The following is a 19306-nucleotide window of genomic DNA, read 5'->3' as shown; positions in this document are numbered from 1 at the left end:
GTCCTTAACCCAACATTGAGTGACCTTGTCAAGAGATACGGACCCCTTGGTGTGATGGTTAAAAATACTATACGAGGTGTTATTGCATAACAGCATTGGTGTAAACTATATACTCTTCCTAGTGTTAAAAATACTATAAAAGGTGTTATTGCGAGTTCTCTAAGGTTGAGCCAGATCAGGATGATGTGGGCCTATCTGTGGCGACAGGTGTGGTAGAGACTTCCAACGCTTTCCCTTTGAATCCTACCGGTGGGAGTGGATTCCTGCTTTTTGGCAGACCCATACATTGTGTCAAGCTGGGTAAAGGACAAACTGGGAAAGTTTAAATCTAGTGATGGGGAAATTATCCTGAAGCATTGAGGTTTTACAGCCAATTGTGTCGAAAATAGGTTCATTACTCTTTGATCAACACTAGTGTCACCTGCAGGTCAAAAGAATTTAGAGCAGCGAAATTATTATAGATGACTTCCCACATCCCGTAGCGCGTGTGCATCGTAGCCTTTTTGTCTTCTACCAAACCAATACCAAAACCAATCAGGGTGTTGTTCAAGGAAAATAAGCTTTGGACGTTGTTGATCTTATGCTTCTGATAAAGTGATACAGGCATCGGCACACTGCTTCGATGTACATTGCTTAGCAATTTCTACACATGTCTTGGAGCTCCGGCATCAAAAATAACATCACTAGTTACATCTGAAAGTGGATTTTTTTTTTGCATCCTCCGGCCAGAGGAAGCGGGCGCTTTGCGTCACGCGGTTCGGGGTTCAACCTGTGGTGTGCTTTGCTCTCCGGAACAGGTTGCCGCTCAAAGGGGTGATCAGTGGGGTAGCGTTGAGTGTAGAGGTGGATCAAATGAAAAATTATATTTCTGGTGTTTGTGACACCCGCAATTTGAGACGTAGACCCGTGGCAATGGCGAGACTGAGAAAACCTTTGTCTTGTTGAGCTTTGACAAAGAGTTTCTACCTGATAAGGTCTGGTTAGGTTATATTTGCTATTCTGTGAGGGCCTATGTTCAGTTTTCTTAAGCTAACACTATGGTGTCCCATCTATATATTCTTACATGGTGTCAGAAGTGAAAATCTGATGTTGTTCGCCACTCTGTCTGCTGAAACTAGCTACAGAATGTCATTCTCAGTGAGTGTGGACATTTAGAAGTGAACCAGGAACGTTGTGCAAATGAACAAAGTTGTGATGCTTGCTAGCTAAAGTCGGGAGGAAGCCTAGCAGCAGCAGTGTGTCTGTCCAGGAGCCCACTGTGTGTGTGGAGCATGGTGTGGAGTCTTTGTTGCTAGGCAAACATGGGCCCTCACGGAGCAGCACAGCGAGACAGACAGGAAAAAAAAAAAAAAACGCTAGGAAGAGGGAAAGTTTATCTGCAAGCAATAATAATAATAAATACTTTTTTTTTTTTATGGCAGCTATACATATAACTCATCCAGAGCCCTTTGGCTTCTCAATCACGGCAGATTGGCCCAGATGGATCAGGAGATTCGAGAGATTTCATCTGGCATCAGGGCTAAATACAAAACCAGAGTTACATCTGGCCCTTCATTGGACACTGTGTTAACAAACCTCCAAACGAGCTTCAATGCCATACAACACTCCTTCAGTAGCCTCCAACTGCTCTTAAACACTAGTAAAACTAAATGCATGCTCTTCAATCGAACGCTGCTGGCACCCGCCCACCCGACTAGAATCACTACTCTCGACGGGTCTGACCTAGAGTATGTGGACAACTACAAATACCTAGGTGTCTGGTTAGACTATAAACTCTCCTTCCAGACTCACATTAAGAATCTCCAGTCCAAAGTTAAATCTAGAATCTGCTTCCTATTTCGTAACAAAGCCTCCTTCACTCATGCTGCCAAACATGCCCTCGTAAAACTGACTATCCTACCGATCCTTGACTTCGGCGATGTCATTTACAAAATAGCCTCCAACACTCTACTCAGCAAATTGGATGTAGTCTTTCACAGTGCCATCCGTTTTGTCTCCAAAGCCCCATACACTACCCACCACTGTGACCTGTACGCTCTCGTTGGCTGGCCCTCACTACATATTCGTCGCCAAACCCACTGGCTCCAGGCCATCTATAAATCACTGCTAGGCAAATCCCTGCCTTATCTTAGCTCATTGGTCACCATAGCAACACCCACCCGTAGTCTGCGCTCCAGCAGGTATATCTCACTGGTCATCCCCAAAGCCAACACCTCCTTTGGCCGCCATTCCTTCCAGTTCTCTGCTGCCAATGACTGGAACGATTTGCAAAAATCTCTGAAGCTGGAGACTCTTATCTCCCTCACTAACTTTAAGCATCAGTTGTCAGAGCACCTTACCGATCACTGCACCTGTACACAGCCCATCTGAAATTAGCCCTCCCAACTACCTCATCCCTATATTGTTATTTATTTTGCTCATTTGCACCCCAGTATCTCTATTTGCACATCATCTCTTGCACATCTATCATTCCAGTGTTAATACTAATTGTAATTATTTTGCACTATAGCCTATTTATTGCCTTATCTCCATAACTTGCTACATTTGCACACACTGTATATAGATTTTCTGTTGTATTTTTGGCTTTATGTTTTGTTTTACCCCATATGTAACTCTGTGTTGTTGTTTTTATCGCACTGCTTTGCTTTATCTTGGCCAGGTCGCAGTTGTAAATGAGAACTTGTTCTCAACTGGCTTACCTGGTTAAATAAAAGTGAAATAAAATAAAAAATAATAAACAGAAACCGTGGATAGATGGCAGCATTCGCACAAAACTGAAAGCGCGAACCACCGCATTTAACCATGGCAAGGTGACTGGGAATATGGCAGAATACAAACAGTGTAGCTACTCACTCCGCAAGGCAATTAAACTGGCAAAACATCAGTATAGAGACAAAGTGGAGTCGTAATTCAACGGCTCAGACACAAGACGTATGTGGCAGGGTCTACAGACAATCACGGACTATAAAAGGAAAACCAGCTACGTTGCCGACACCGACGTCTCGCTTCCAGACAAGCTAAACACCTTCTTCGCCCGCTTTGAGGATAACACAGTGCCACCGATGAGGCCCACTACCAAGGACTGTGGCCTCTCCTTCTCCGTGGCCAACGTGATTAAGACGTATAAGCATGTTAACCCCCGCAAGGCTGCCGGCCCAGACGGCATCCCTAGCCGCGTCCTCAGAGCATGCGCAGCCCAACTGGCTGGTGTGTTTACGCTCTCCCTTTCCCAGTCTGCTGTTCCCACATGCTTCAAGATGGCCACCATTGTTCCTGTACCCAAGAAAGCAAAGGTAACTGAACTAAATGACTATCACCCTGTAGCACTCACCTCTGGCATCATGAAGTGCTTTGAGAGACTAGTCAAGGATCATATCACCTCTACCTTACCTGTCACCCTAGACCCACTTCAATTTGCTTACCGCACCAATAGATCCACAGACGATGCAATCGCGATCACACTGCACACTGCCCTATCCCATCTGGACAAGAGGAATACCTATGTAAGAATGCTGTTCATTGATGATAGCTCAGCATTCAACACCATAGTACCCTCCAAGCTCATCATTAAGCTCGAGGCCCTGGGTCTGAACCCCGCCCTGTGCAACTGGGTCCTGGACTTCTTGACGGCCCGCCCCCAGGTGGTAAAGGTAGGAAACAACATCTCCACTTCGCTGATCCTCAACACTGGGGCCCCACAAGGGTGCGTGTTCAGCCCCCTCCTGTACTCCCTGTTCACCCATGACTGCATGGCCAAGCATGCCTCCAACTCAATCATCAAGTTTGCAGACGACACAACAGTAGTAGGCTTGAATACCAACAATGACGAGACCGCCTACAGGGAGGAGGTGAGGGCTCTGGGAGTGTGCTGCCAGGAAAATAACCTCTCACTCAACGTCAACAAAACAAAGGAGATGATCGTGGACTTCAGGAAACAGCAGAGGGTGCACCCCCCTATCCACATCGATGGGACCGCAGTGGAGAAGGTGGAAAGCTTCAAGTTCCTTGGCGTACACATCCCCGACAAACTGAAATGGTCCACCCACGCAGACAGTGTGGTGAAGAAGGCACAACAGAGACTCTTCAACCTCAGGAGGCTGAAGAAATTCGGCTTGGCACCTAAAACCCTCACAAACTTTTACAGATGCACGATTGAGAGCACCCTGTCGGGCTGTATCACCGCCTGGTGTGGCAACTGCACCGCCCGCAACCGCAGGGCTCTCCAGAGGGTGGTGCGGTCTGCCGAACGCATTACCAGGGGCAAACTACCCGATGTCACAGGAAGGCCAAAAAGATAATTGATCAAGGACATTAACCACCCGAGCCACTGCCTGTTCACCCCGCTATCATCCAGAAGGCGAGGTCAGTACAGGTGCATCAAAGCTGGGACCGAGATAATGAAAAAAAAACAGCTTCTATCAAGGCCATCAGACTGTTAAATAGCCATCACTAGCACATTAGAGGCTGCTGTTGCCTATTGAAATCACTGGCCACTTTAAGAAATGGAACACTACATTTACATCATTTAGCAGACGCTCTTATCCAGAGCGACTTACAGTTAGTGAGTGCACACATCTTTTTTTTTTTATACTGGCCCCCCGTGGGAATCAAACCCACAACCCTGGTGTTGTAAACGCCATGCTCTAGCAACTGAGCTACATCCCTGCCGGCCATTCCCTCCTCTACCCTGGACCAATTGTGCGCCGCCCCGTGGGTCTCCCGGTCACAGCCGGCTACGACAGAACCTGGATTCGAACCAGGATCTCTAGTGGCACAGCTAGCACTGCGATGCAGTGCCTTAGACCACTGCACCACTCGGGAGAGTAGTCACTTAAATAATGTTTTACATATCTTGCACTACTCATCTCATATGTATATACAGCATTCTATTCTATAATATTCTACTGTATCTTAGTCCATGCCGCTCTGTCATTGCTTGTCCATATATGTATATATTCTTAAATTCCATTCCTTACTAGTTTTGTGTGTATTGGGTATATGTTGTGAAATTGTTAGATATTACTTGTTAGATATTACTGCACTGTTGGAGCTAGAAGCACAAGCATTTCGCTACACCCGCTATAACATCTGCTAAACACGTGTATGTGACAAATACAATTTGATTTGATTTGATTTGAACAGGAGTATAACCTACCTGGCTGGCATGAACATAAACCACGGGGAAAAGCTTCCTCCATTCGCTATTGAAGTGCATAGATGACATGTATTATTTCCTGCTGCCCCTGTTTCGATACAGGTGCATGATAATGGTCCATTCTAAATCAAAACAAATGTCACACATATATTATTTAGTATATGTAAAGAAAAGATTAAATCAAGAAAAGTCTGATGGGTGACAATATTAGCCTATCACTTGTGAATTATATCATCTTAGTCCTGTATTGACGCTTTGCCTGTTTGATGGTTCGTCGGAGGGCATAGCAGGATTTCTTATAAGCTTCCGGGTTAGAGTCCCGCTCCTTGAAAGCGGCAGCTCTACCCTTTAGCTCATTGCGGATGTTGCCTGTAATCCATGGCTTCTGCTTGGGGTATGTACGTACAGTCACTGTGGGTACGACGTCATCGATGCACTTATTGATGAAGCCAGTGACTGATGTGGTGTACTCCTCAATGCTATCGGAAGAATCCCGGAACATATTCCAGTTTGTGCTAGCAGACATTATTTTGCAACGGTTATCATCCTACAGTGCCTTGCAAAAGTATTCATCCCCTTTGGCGTTTTTCCTATTTTGTTGCATTACAACCTGTAATTTAAATTGATTTTTATCTGGATTTCATATAATGGACATACACAAAACAGTCCAAATTGGTGAAGTGAAATGAAAAAAATAACTAGAAAATAAATAACGGAAAAGTGGTGCGTTCATATGTATTCACCCCCTTTGCTATGAAGCCCCTAAATAAGATCTGGTGCAACCAATTACCTTCAGAAGTCACATAATTAGTTAAATAAAGTCCACCTGTGTGCAATCTAAGTGTCACATGATCTCAGTATATATACACCTGTTCTGAAAGGCCCCAGAGTTTGCAACACCACTAAGCAAGGGGCACCACCAAGCAAGCGGCACCATGAAGACCAAGGAGCTCTCCAAACAGGTCAGGGACAAAGTTGTGGAGAAGTACAGATCAGGGTTGGGTTATAAAAAAGTATCAGAAACTTTGAACATCCCACGGAGCACCATTAAATCCATTATTAAAAAATGGAAAGAATATGGCACCACAACAAACCTGCCAAGAGAGGGCCGCCCACCAAAATTCACAGACCAGGCAAGAGGGCATTAATCAGAGAGGCAACAAAGAGACCAAAGATAACCCTGAAGGAGCTGCAAAGCTCCACAGCGGAGATTGGAGTATCTGTCCATAGGACCACTTTAAGCCGTACACTCCACAGAGCTGGGCTTTACGGAAGAGTGGCCAGAAAAAAGCCATTGCTTAAAGAAAAAATAAGAAAACACGTTTGGTGTTCGCCAAAAGGCATGTGGAAGACTCCCCAAACATATGGAAGAAGGTACGCTGGTCAGATGAGACAAAAATTGAGCTTTTTGGCCATCAAGGAAAATGCTATGTCTGGCGCAAACCCAACACCTCTCATCACCCCAAGAACACCATTCCCACAGTGAAGCATGGTGGTGGCAGAATCATGCTGTGGGGATGTTTTTCATCGGTAGGGACTGGGAAACTGGTCAGAATTGAAGGAATGATGGATGGCGCTAAATACAGGGACATTTTTGAGGGAAACCTTTTTCAGTCTTCCAGAGATTTGAGACTGTGACGGAGGTTCACCTTCCAGCAGGACAATTACCCTAAGCATACTGCTAAAGCAACACTTGAGTGGTTTAAGGGGAAACATTTAAATGTCTTGGAAAAGCCTAGTCAAAGCCCAGACCTCAATCCAATTGAGAATCTGTGGTATGACTTAAAGATTGCTGTACACCAGCGAAACCCATCCAACTTGAAGGAGCTAGAGCAGTTTTGCCTTGAAGAATGGGAAAAAATCCCAGTGGCTTGATGTGCCAAGCTTATAGAGACATACCACAAGATACTTGCAGCTGTAATTGCTGCAAAAGGTGGCTCTACAAAGTATTGACTTTGGGGGGTGAATAGTTATGCACGCTCAAGTTTTCTGTTTTTTTGTCTTGTTTCTTGTTTGTTTCACAATAAATCATATTTTGCATCTTCAAAGTGGTAGGCATGTTGTGCAAATCAAATGATACAACCCCCCCAAAAAAATCCATTTTAATTCCAGGTTGTAAGGCAACAAAATAGGGGGGTGAATACTTTCGCAAGCCACTGTAGGTCAGGCTAATGTATGTCTAATGTCCTGTAGCAACCTTTGGAGCTTACAGCCACACTTTGCACAACATTCCCTTCATAGCTGCCCACCACTGATTGACCCACCCCACAAACCCCCAGTGTATCCCAGAAACCCTCAGCGGCTGACCTCAACCCATGCCTGGCATGTGGGAGGATGAATCCCTCAATCCAAGACCTCTCTCCCTAAAATGTTGCTGCAATAGCCTGATGTGCACGCACGCACATACATACACACACACACACACACAGTGATTGTGATTCTGTGGTATAGACAGTCAGGCCACTGCTTAGATTTTTATTGAATGAGATACAATGGCAGTCAGTCATAACAGTGTTTTGTGTCTGGCTTGAAGGTATTTCCTCAGTCCTACCACAGAAAGTACATAACATCTCTCTCATTCATAAACATGGCTCTCCTCCTAAGCTCCTCAGCTGGAGTGAAGAGGAATGGCTATGGGTATTATCTCAACTGCTCGTATCAGGAAGTCAGAATGTGGAAGAAGACTGTTTGTTGTTGTTTTCAGAAACTAAAACAAAAGACTTCCTGCTCCGAGTGTGTGTCTGGTCAGCCTCAGAATGTAGTCCACGAGCATACGGCACTGACATTAGCGTTTTCTCCTGAAAGATGGAGGAAAAGTGGAAAGGAGCGAGAGGATGGCAGGGAAGGGGCACTGTATAGGTTAGATATGCAGGTGTTGATGACGCATCAGACACACCTATTTATAGTACATACTTATTTAGACACGGTCATAAACACTGAACAGACCCTTCAGGAAAGTGCCAGTAGGTTAACCTACAGTATCAAAGGTGAGCGCACCGCACAGTTCCAAAGGCTTCTAGCCAAGGCATGTTTCTGCCCCTGTCTGGTGATCAAAAGTATTGCTTTCCTGACTCTCAGCTCACCACCATAGGACATGGCAGCTTCCTTGTGAGCTATAATAAGTGATACCAGCCAAAATGGTCTTTCCCACACAGTGAGGAAAAGGTAATGCTGCCTTTTCATAACAAAATCACCATGGAAACAAACCCTTGTGATTGGACTCGTAATAGTGTAGATGTTTTGACCAGATCTGTGTCTGATCACAGCTTGTTCCACTGCTTGTCTGTAACAGGGAGAAGGAGAATAGAGTGTAGCTGCTTCGTACAGATGGCATGTTACAGTAAAGGGCAGATTTATACAGAAATACCCTCAGAATTTCACAGTGAGAGGAACCCTGTTTGTCTTAGCCTTAGGACTTCAGGGAACAGTGTCCAGCTGTCTTCATACATTTTGAAGAACATACACAGTTACGTAACTCTCTTGCACTCTCATCCTCTCTTATATAATGACTGTTCATATGGATGTCAGACCCCCTAGTATCAATCCACTCAATCAATCCAGTCCTCTAATCTGGAGTATAAACATTACTCACCAGCCCCTCTCCTCTCTTCTTTCGTGTCTCCTCTCCTCAGTATAGGGAGTTTCTGAGAAGAGCTTTTCTTTCTGAGTAGTGACATTAGACAAACCAATGATGTAATGGGAAAGTGTTGAACTGGGTTGAGATCTTGGGATTGAGCCTACTGGGAGATGTATGGCTAAATGGTCGAATCCCCCCATATGCATACACACAAAGCTTGTAGATATTTCTACCTCTGGTCCTATCACAGTCCCTTCCCTCTAAACTGACCTTCGCTCTCTCGCTCTATGAGCTCTAATAATTGGTCTCTCTCCTCCTTTCTCCCTTTTTTAAAAACTCATTCCTCTCCCTCTCTTTCCCTTCACTCATCTTTGCTTGCACTCTGAGATGCTATCTGTCTGTTTCTCAACAAACACTGGAGCCCATGGTCCCTGCCAGCATGGCCATGGATTAAACACTCACGCCCACAATTACTCACGCATACATACACAGACAAGCAAACACACGCAAATGCAAAATTCTACAGGCATGCACATAAACACCTGCAGGTCTTCTGGCAAAAATATACATACAGCACAAATAATTTTGAACAGATTTGACAGCCAGACACACAAGCATACAAATGATATACAACCACGCTTACACAGACCTGTGAGGTTTCTGTTGAGGTGGTTATTGTACCTACTCCAGACCCAGGTCATTGGCCATGTCCGAATACACCTACTTGCATTCTAAATAGTAGGCATTTTGGGTATACAAAAAATATTACGTTTTATAGTATGTGGAATTTCGAAAATGTAGTATGCTTTAAATAACAGGATGTCATACTCATTTTGGCGTTTCATCTATAGAATTCTCTACACACTATTGAGAAAGAGAATCGTATTTAGAGACCCAAAATGAACGAATGGCGGGAATCAACGCAATTGTGCATTAGATGACACATTCTCAGTAGGATGAGCCTAGTATGATGTTATTTGTTGGTTACTGCATTCATTTTTACTAAACGGTACATTCTAAAATGTATGTAGTACGATTCGTACACAGTATGCAGTTTAAGTAAGTAGTAGGCAAGCTAGATTTTGGACATGGCCATTGTGTACTGGATACTCAGAAACCCATTACCTTCCACTAAACATCCAGGAATCGCTCCTCTCCTCAGAAACATACTGTAGTTCATTTTCTTTTGAAGTCTGTTTGGAATCTGAAATCTGTTTAGTGTTTGAGTATGCAACCGGTCTGGGAAAATGGCTTCACTACATCCAAGTCAAGACTCATACATCATCCTCACCTCCTACCCTGTAATTTCACACTCATTTAATTCCTCAGCCTCTCTGTTCTCATCATTTTCACACTCATTTCATTCTGCTGTCGTGGCCTATTGGTCCAGTATGTGAACTAGTGGAGAGAAACCCTCACACATACATACTCACACACACACACACACAGAGAGAGATGGTTTATACATTCTACTGCTTTCTGTTATTACTGATAGTCCCGATAGCCCCCATAGCCCTATAGACTTGGGAATCTAGGTGATAACGCCCTCTTAAGATCCCTTTTTCACATAGTACCAGATACTCAATCAGCCCACCCACTGGGCACACACTGGTAGTATCCATGTCATTTCATTGAAATTACGTTGAACCAACATGGCATAGATGTTGAATTGACGTCTGTGCCCAGTGGGCAGTCTCTCTCTTTAGCAGCACAGGTCATTAACTACAAATCTGTTTTTGTATGGATGTCAGTTTAGTCGGCCTGCTATCTTGTCGATCTGGTGTTTGGGTTTGGTGAGATGCGAAACAGACTGAGAAAGAAAGCAAAACGGGACATCTAAAAAATAAGCTACCCTTCCTTTGATCTCCTGTCAGATTTGCATGTTGTGGTTAGAGAGCATGTGATAGACATCGCAGAATGGCAGAGTGAGAACATACACAGGAGATGACAGACACGTGGAGACATTACCACGTCATGCGTGTCAGTGTGTTCTGGGTTAGAGGGTTGGAGGCATCTCTGTCATGCAAAGAACCTGCTGGAATGTCTGATCAGAGAAAGATGGAGAAGTTTTGTCTAACAGGAGGATGTAGGGAAGGAGATAGAGAGGCAGACGGAACGAAACAGAAGAGAGAGAATTGGAGGCGGAGGGAAACGGAGAGAACAACACGTGGAAAAATTATTGATCACTGAAATCAGTTACATTTGTAAGTTCATGAAAATGTCACTTTCTTCAGAGCATCAACTCTTCTTGGTTTACAGTATCTAACAATCATGGAGATTTGTCGAAATAGTGGTACAGAAAACGATTATGTACATCAGAAGCTGTACTGGTGTGAGCTAGAGGATTTAGCCATAACAAGTAACACATGTACGTAGTTGGTTCAACAGTCAGTAATCTTGCTCTCGATCTCTCTCTCGCTCGCTTTCACTCTCAAGCAGGCACTCACACTACCATGTTAATTGACTATTCCTCCAGCACATTAGAATGAAATCTAGTAAAATCTCTATAAAAACAATATGAGAGAGAGGTGTAACTGGTGTAAAATGGCTGGCTAGCTAGTTAGTGGTGCGCGCTAGTGACATCAATCGGTGACGTCACTCGCTCTGAGTTGTTTCCCTTGCTCTGCACGGGCTGCAGCATTTGTGGAGCGATAGGTAACGATTCTTTGTGGGTGACTGTTGTCGATGTGTTCAGAGGTGTGAGCAAGGAGTGGGATGGAAGCAACACTGTTACAGAGTGAGGAAAAGAGAAAGAGCAAGAAAGAAGGGGCGAAAGGGGGGGCCTGTGGTGAGGATGAGGATAGCAGGGTGGTTTGAGTTGTAGAGGGTGACTGATACTCATGTTTACCAGGGTTCTCAGATCAGCAGCAGCAACTACACATTGATCCACTTAGCTTGGACTTGAGGTGGAGCGGAGGCAAGGGTGTGTGTGTGACAGAGAGAGTGGGGAGTGAACGGGGAATTGCGAAAGGAAGTGAGGGTAGATGATGGAGATGAGACTGTGTGTGTGTGTACGTATGTTTGTATATAAATTATGTGTGTACTGTATGTTTGGGGTTCTGCGACTGTGCTCTCTACTGGTTACTTAGGGTTTGTCACACATACACTACCAGTCAAAAGTTTGGACACACCTACTCATTCAAGGGTTTGTCTTTATTTTTACTATTTATTACATTGTAGAATAATAGTGAAGACATCAAAACTATGAAATAACACATATGGAATCATGTAGTAACCAAAAAAGTGTTTAAAAAATCTAAATATATTTTATATTTGAGATTCTTCAAATAACCACCCTTTGCCTTGATGACAGCCTTGCACACTCTTGGCACCAAGAAAACAATTGGTAACACACTACGCCATGAAGGACTGAAATCCTGCAGCGCCCGCAAGGTCCCCCTGCTCAAGAAAGCACATATACATGCCCGTCTGAAGTTTGCCAATGAACATCTGAATGATTCAGAGGAGAACTGGGTGAAAGTGTTGTGGTCAGATGAAACCAAAATGGAGCTCTTTGGCATCAACTCAACTCGCCGTGTTTGGAGGAGGAGGAATGCTGCCTATGACCCCAAGAACATCATCCCCACCGTCAAACATGGAGATGGAAACATTATGCTTTGGGGTTGTTTTTCTGCTAAGGGGACAGGACAACTTCACTGCATCAAAGGGACGATGGACGGGGCCATGTACCGTCAAATCTTAAGTGAGAACCTACTTCCCTCAGCCAGGGCATTGAAAATTGGTCGTGGATGGGTATTCCAGCATGACAATGACCCAAAACACACGGCCAAGGCAACAAAGGAGTGGCTCAAGAAGAAGCACATTAAGGTCCTGGAGTGGCCTAGCCAGTCTCCAGACCTTAATCCCATAGAAAATCTGTGGAGGGAGCTGAAGATTCGAGTTGCCAAACGTAAGCCTCGAAACCTTAATGACTTGGAGAAGATCTGCAAAGAGGAGTGGGACAAAATCCCTCCTGAGATGTGTGCAAACCTAGCGGCCAACTACAAGAAATGTCTGACCTCTGTGATTGCCAACAAGGGTTTTGCCACCAAGTACTAAGTCATGTTTTGCAGAGGGGTCAAATACTTATTTCCCTCATTAAAATGCAAATCAATTTATAACATTTTTGACATGCGTTTTTCTGGATTTTGTTGTTGTTATTCTGTCTCTCACTGTTCAAATAAACCTACCATTAAAATGATAGACTGATCATTTCTTTGTCAGTGGGCAAACGTACAAAATCAGCAGGGGATCAAATACTTTTTTCCCTCACTGTATATGTGTGTGTGTGTGCTTCTTGGGAGTGTCACTCTCATGGCTGTGTGCTCTGTAGCCCTGTCCTCAGTGTTAGCCCAGTCTCAGTAGATATACTCCACCCTGCTCTGCCTGACAGGGCTCTGGCAGCACGCCTCACACGTGAGCAAGGGAACAGCTGGATAATGGAGGGAAGAGAGGAGAGATGGGCTACAGGGCAGTTCCCAGGCTCTAGTCCCTGGTGAGAGGAGAAGAGGCGAGAGTAAGAGGGAGAGGGGTTTGAGAGAGTAGTGAGGCCAGCTGGTAAACTGTCATGTGGGTAACTGCCTAGTAGGGTTGCTGCAGGAGAGCTGCCTCAAAGCTGCAAAGCAAATTACAACAGTTAACACCACGATCTCCTTTCTGATCATTTGAACTGATCAAATTAATGTTTCTGGTTCATGCTGTGTGTGTTTGTGTTAGTGTCAGTGTTGCGTGTTGCCACTGGCAGAAGAGATAAATGCTGTAAAAGAATGCAGAGAGCTTTGGAAGACTAGGGGTGATCGGGGGGGGGGGGGATTATGTTGCCCTCTAGTGGTGTATAATGGTCTCAGTCTCAGTCTACTGATTGCTAATCTCTCTCTCTCTCTCTCTCTCTGTAGGGGTGTTCTGGGTCATCGTGCGGAGGAAAATGTGACTGCAGCGGAGTAAAAGGAGCAAAGGTAAGCATTCTGTCCATCACTCCTTCATTGTCTACCAGTTTCACATTTCTCTCCACTCTCTTCTTTTCTTCGCACCGTATCTCTTTCACCTACTCTCACTCATCCTGAGATTTCTACCTAGAAACTAAAGATTCCAGAATCCCTGTTAGGCTCAAAGGGGTGGTGACTCTGTCTAGGGACGTTTCTTATGGTACGGTATGTATACATTTTTGGATGTCCATCATCCATTTCGTATGATATGTTACGAATAAAAAAAATTATGATATGTTACGAATAGCAATTTGAACAATGTTACGAATTTGCATTATGTATAATATGTTACAAATTCCACTTAGCTAGGTGACTAACGTTAGCTAGGTGGCTAATGATAGCTAGAATAGGGGTTACGGGTTAGGGTTAGAGGAAGGGTTAGCTAACATGCTAAGTAGTTGCAAAGTAGCTAAAAAGTAATAAGTAGTTGAAGAGTTGCTAATTAGCTAAAACGCGAACGCACAACCTTTTGGGTTCCTAGATGTTTGCGTTATACCCATGTCATAGGCAACCATAATCCCCGACCAACTTCATTCCTTTCGTTTTTGGCTTAACCTCTTAAGGATTGGACCCTTTTTTTCAATTTTCGCCTAAATTGACATACCCAAATCTAACTGCCTGTAGCTCAGGACCTGAAGCAAGGATATGCATATTCGTCAAATCAAATAAAATCAAATTGTATTTGTCAGATGCGCTGAATACAACAGGTGTAGACCTTACAGTGAAATGCTTACTTACAAGCCCTTAACCAACTATGCAGTTTTAAGATATATTTTTTTTTTGGTATTCTATCTTAATACAATTTGAAAGGAAACACTTTTAAGTTTGTGGAAATGTGAAATTAATGTAGGAGAATATAACACATTAGATCTGGTAAAAGATAATACAAACCAAAAAACATGTTTTCTATTATTATTTTTCACCATCTTTGAAATGCACGAGAAAGGCCACAATATAATATTGCAGTTTAGGTGCAATTTAGACTTTAGCCACTAGATGGCAGCAGTGTGGGTGCAAAGTTTCAGATTGATCCAGTGAAGCATTGCAATACTGGATTATTTTGTATCAAGTCTGCCCAAATGTGCCGAATATGTAAATTGATACATTTTCAAGTACATAACTATAGAGAACATACAAAAATGATATGGTAATACAAAATGTAAGTTTACACACTCCCAGGAATGTCATACATGATGGATCATTAGCTTATACACTAACTTTCACACATTTAGATGGCCAGGCGGGGTGGGTGTGGAGCCAGAGACAGCAGGGGTTCAAACTGTAGAACCCAGTTCCAACGTTTGAATATAAAAATGGATTTAATCAAACAAAACTATGCTACATTTTAACTCTGGGACCCATGACAAATGAGAGCAGGTAGCTTAGTGGTTAAGCGCGTAGTGCCGGAAACCGAAAGGTCGCTCGTTCTAATCCCCGAACCGACTAGGTGAAAAATCTGTTGATGTGCCCTTGAGCAAGGCACTTAACCCTAATTTCTCCTGTAAGTCGCTCTGGATAAGAGCGTCTGCTAAATGACTAAAATGTAAGAACATTATTTACCTTCAGAGGTGAATGTATCAAACCAGTTGCCGTGATACGTTTTTTGTTGTTTTGCACTCTCCTCAAACAATAGCATGGTATTTTTTCACTGTAATAGCTACTGTAAATTGGACAGTGCAGTTAGATTAACAAGAATTTAAGCTTTCTGCCCAGATAAGACATGTCTATGTCCTGGAAAGTTTGCTGTTACTTACAACAGTCATGCTAATCACATTAGCGCACGTTAGCTCAACCGTCCCGTATATGGGACACCGATCCCGTAGAGGTTAAGTAACCTTCTGCCTTATGTAACCATACCAAATGTAACATATCATACTAATTTGTGTGTCACAGCTGTACATTTACTATGTTACGTATAGTCTTAGAGTCCAGGATAGTCAGTCTAGTCCTGGGTGGAAAATGGAGGAGCGGAGCCACGACATGGAGCAGGGATCAGGATGGAGACAGACTGGAATCAGGCAGAATTAGAGCATGTCCGGACACACAGCTGAGCTGAGGGCGGCATTCCCACCGGACCGAACAATCTCTCATTCACTTTTGAAACAGTACCACACTGTTACAGAACATCCAGCAATCAGTGGTTTAAAATTGTGGTTGGAAGTTTAAAAGACACTTGAAGACAAAGTCTACACATTGCCTGTCTTATCTCAAAGTAACAATGACACACTTAGTTACATCTCCACCCTCTCAGGGATTACAGAAAAAAACAATTACGTAGCGGCTACTGTATGTATTGACTCACACACATTAGAGCCTAGCAACAGTGTCTTATCTACCCTGCATGTGTAGCCTTAAGCTCTCAAAATGACTCATTGTTTTAGAAACAGAAGCCGACAGACAGACCACAGAGGACGACAGAGGAGCTGTGTGTTCTCTGGACCCAGGCCTGTACTGACTGACTGACAGACTGAGCCTGGTGAAGTCATGCCTCATGTCTGTCTGTTGAAAGGTGTTGAAGCCTGGCAAACCAACCGCTATTTCAATTCCCCCTGCATAGTTTCGCTGTGATGATGTCACTTCCTGCCGCCCACGATGGGGGTTCTGTTCCCTTGGCGACCGGCCCGTGTCCTGGTTCTCACGGCCTAGAATTTAATGTTCAACTTCAAACCCCATGTGAGCTTTAGGAATGGAGGGATATGGGAGAGAGAAAAAGAAAGGCAGGAGGTCGAGAGAGTAAGACAGACAGAGACACACACACAAAAAAGGGCTCCAAAAACCACTGCTTTTCCACGCCTCACCCCCCTCCTCTAGATCCCCCTCTCTCACTCTTGGCAGCTGAGAATGTACTTAACAAAAATATAAACTCAACATGCAACAATTTCAAAGATTTTACTGAGTTACAGTTCATATAAGGAAATCAGTCAATTGAAAGAAATTCATTAGGCCCTAATCTATGGATTCCACATGACTGGGAATACAGATATGCATCTGTTGGTCACAAATACCTTTTAAAAAAGGTAGGGACGTGGAACCAGTCACTATCTGCTGTGACCACCATTTGCCTCATGCAACGCGACACATCTCCTTCGCATAGAGTTGATCAGGCTGTTGATTGTGACCTGTGGAATGTTGTTCCACGCCTCGTAAATGGCTGTGCGAAGTTTCTGGTTATTGGCAGGAACTGGAACACGCTGTCATTCATGCCGATCCAGAGCATCCCAAACGTGCTCAATAGGTGGCAAGTCTGGTGAGTATGCAGACCATGGAAGAACTGGGACATTTTTAGCTTCCAGGAATTGTGTACAGATCCTTGCGACATGGGGCCGTGCATTGTCATGCTGAAACATGAGGTGATGGCAGTGGATGAATGGCACGACAATGGGCCTCAGGATCTCGTCACGGTATCGCTGTGCATTGAATTTGCCATCGATAAAATGCAATTGTGTTCGTTGTCCGTAGCTTATGCCTGTCCATACCATAACTCCACCGCCACCATGGGGCACTCTGTTCACAATGTTGACATCAGCAAACCGCTTGCCCACACGACGCCATACACGTTGTCTGCGGTTGTGAGGACGGTTGGACATACTGCTAAATAATCTAAAATGACGTTGGAGGCGGCTTGTGGTAGAGAAACATTCAATTCTCTGGCAACAGCTCTGGTGGACATTCCTGCAGTCAGCATTCCAATTGCGTGGTCCATCAAAACTTGAGACATCTGTGGAATTGTGTTGTGTGACAAAATACGCTTTTTGTGTATGTGGAGAATTTCTGGGATCTTTTATTTCAGCTCATGAAACTTGGGACCAACGCTTTACATGTTGCGTTTATATTTTTGTTCAGTGTTCAATGGGTGAGGGCAGACTACATGGCCCCGTGAAAGAACAGTAGCTCCATCTGGTGGCAGATAGAAGGAACACATGAAGCAATCAGTACTGACAAGCTGCTGCTGTCTCATCAATCCCCTTCATATTTTTTCTAATCCTAATTTGTTTAACCCCAGTTGCCTGTAGGCACAGATCTAGGATTAGCTTACCTTACTTAAACCCTAGACTCAACTATGATGCCGAAAAACATAGATCAGCATCTATACGGGTAACTTCATTTGACTCTGTTCAACCTGCTTTGTGTGTCCTGTAGGGTGAGCGGGGGTTTCCTGGTCTCCAAGGCAACATGGGGTTCCCAGGCATGCAGGGCAATGAGGGGCCCGCAGGGCCGATGGGCCCTAAGGTGAGTGACAGCTCCAGACCACACCCGTTCACAGTATCACCCACCCACCAAGAGACCTTACTTGGGACAGCATAATGTGATTTACTATGCTTATATTATAACACATACACATTCATCATTTTATTTTCAAAAAATTAGTAATGTCACTTTAATGTCACTTCTATGTTGTCTTAATGTCACCTCAATGTCACTTGTCTCTTCCCAGGGAGAATATGGCGAGTCTGGAACTCCTGGAATGAAAGGAACACGTGTAAGCACAATAATGCTATCAGAACAGACCTCTTCTAGTCTGCAAACCAGTGTTTACTTTCTTACAGCATTTTAGCTTTTGTCAGGACTACCTTGAGGAACGTATACCTTAATATTACTGGGTTTATGTGAGTCTGCCTTCTTATTGGAATGCAATTACTTGTATTCAAAGTGATCTGCTAAATTACTCAATTATAAATGCTTTGTGTTGTGATTCACACTCCTGAGTGGCGCAGTGGTCTAAGGCACTGCATCGCAGTGCTAGCTGTGCCACTAGAGATCCTGGTTTGAATCCAGGCTCTGTCGTAGCTGGCCGTGACCGGGAGACCCATGGGGTGGTGCACAATTGGCCCAGCGTCGTCCAGGGTAGGGGAGGGAATGGCCGGCAGGGATGTAGCTCAGTTGGTAGAGCTTGTGGGTTCAATTCCCACGGGGGGCCAGTATGAAAATAAAAAATAATGTAAGCACTCACTAACTGTAAGTCACTCTGGATAAGAGTGTCTGCTAAAATGTGATATGATGTCTTGCAGGGATCTAATGGTTTGTCAGGCTTCCCAGGAAATCCAGGGCTTCCGGTATGTTCTGTGAATTCCTGTAAATCATAACCTCACAAACAAGTTGTTTAGGCCATGTGTCCTACCTCACAAATGTCTTACCTGTCCTTGCCTCTCCCCCACAGGGTATCCCTGGACAAGACGGCCCCCCTGGATCATCAGGTATCCCAGGGTGCAATGGAACAAAGGTGAGTCATATGTTTGGTGTCAACTCTGCTGTAGAAACTCACTTACTAATTCCTGTTATTTACGTACTTCTACCCAACCATGCTGTCTCAACCCTGTCTTCAGTGTGAACTGACGTCTCTTATCTGTATGTCTGTGTTCCAGGGAGACCGAGGGACAGATGGACAGCCTGGGTTCCCTGGTCTACAGGGTCCTCCTGTAAGCTCTCTACAACATCAACATCACCAACATGGTCACAGTGTTAACTTCAACACTGCCACAGACTTCACCTTAGACCAGCATTTCATACTAGACCTAAATCAATTAACGAAACATAAGACACTATACTGAAAGATGTTATGATTAACTATTAATAAAATGTATTTATCAT

At 44.1% G+C, this 19306-nt stretch overlaps 1 protein-coding gene across 1 annotated transcript in view; it reads left to right on the top strand.

The window, feature by feature from the left end:
* The window catches only part of LOC121571614 (collagen alpha-1(IV) chain), a 79284-nt gene that overhangs the window by 43347 nt on the left and 16631 nt on the right, over window positions 1–19306 (top strand). The window contains exons 2-7 of the mRNA XM_045212119.1: window positions 13628–13687; window positions 17858–17947; window positions 18153–18197; window positions 18727–18771; window positions 18876–18938; window positions 19081–19134. Of these exons, the coding sequence (XP_045068054.1) occupies window positions 13628–13687; window positions 17858–17947; window positions 18153–18197; window positions 18727–18771; window positions 18876–18938; window positions 19081–19134 (357 nt within the window). The remainder of the gene's footprint in view (window positions 1–13627; window positions 13688–17857; window positions 17948–18152; window positions 18198–18726; window positions 18772–18875; window positions 18939–19080; window positions 19135–19306) is intronic.

This window comes from Coregonus clupeaformis, chromosome 40 (assembly GCF_020615455.1).
Source record: "Coregonus clupeaformis isolate EN_2021a chromosome 40, ASM2061545v1, whole genome shotgun sequence".
Classification (NCBI taxonomy): domain Eukaryota; kingdom Metazoa; phylum Chordata; class Actinopteri; order Salmoniformes; family Salmonidae; genus Coregonus; species Coregonus clupeaformis.
The sequence above is the reverse complement of the archived record's forward strand: the minus strand, read 5'-3'. Positions and strand labels throughout refer to the sequence as shown.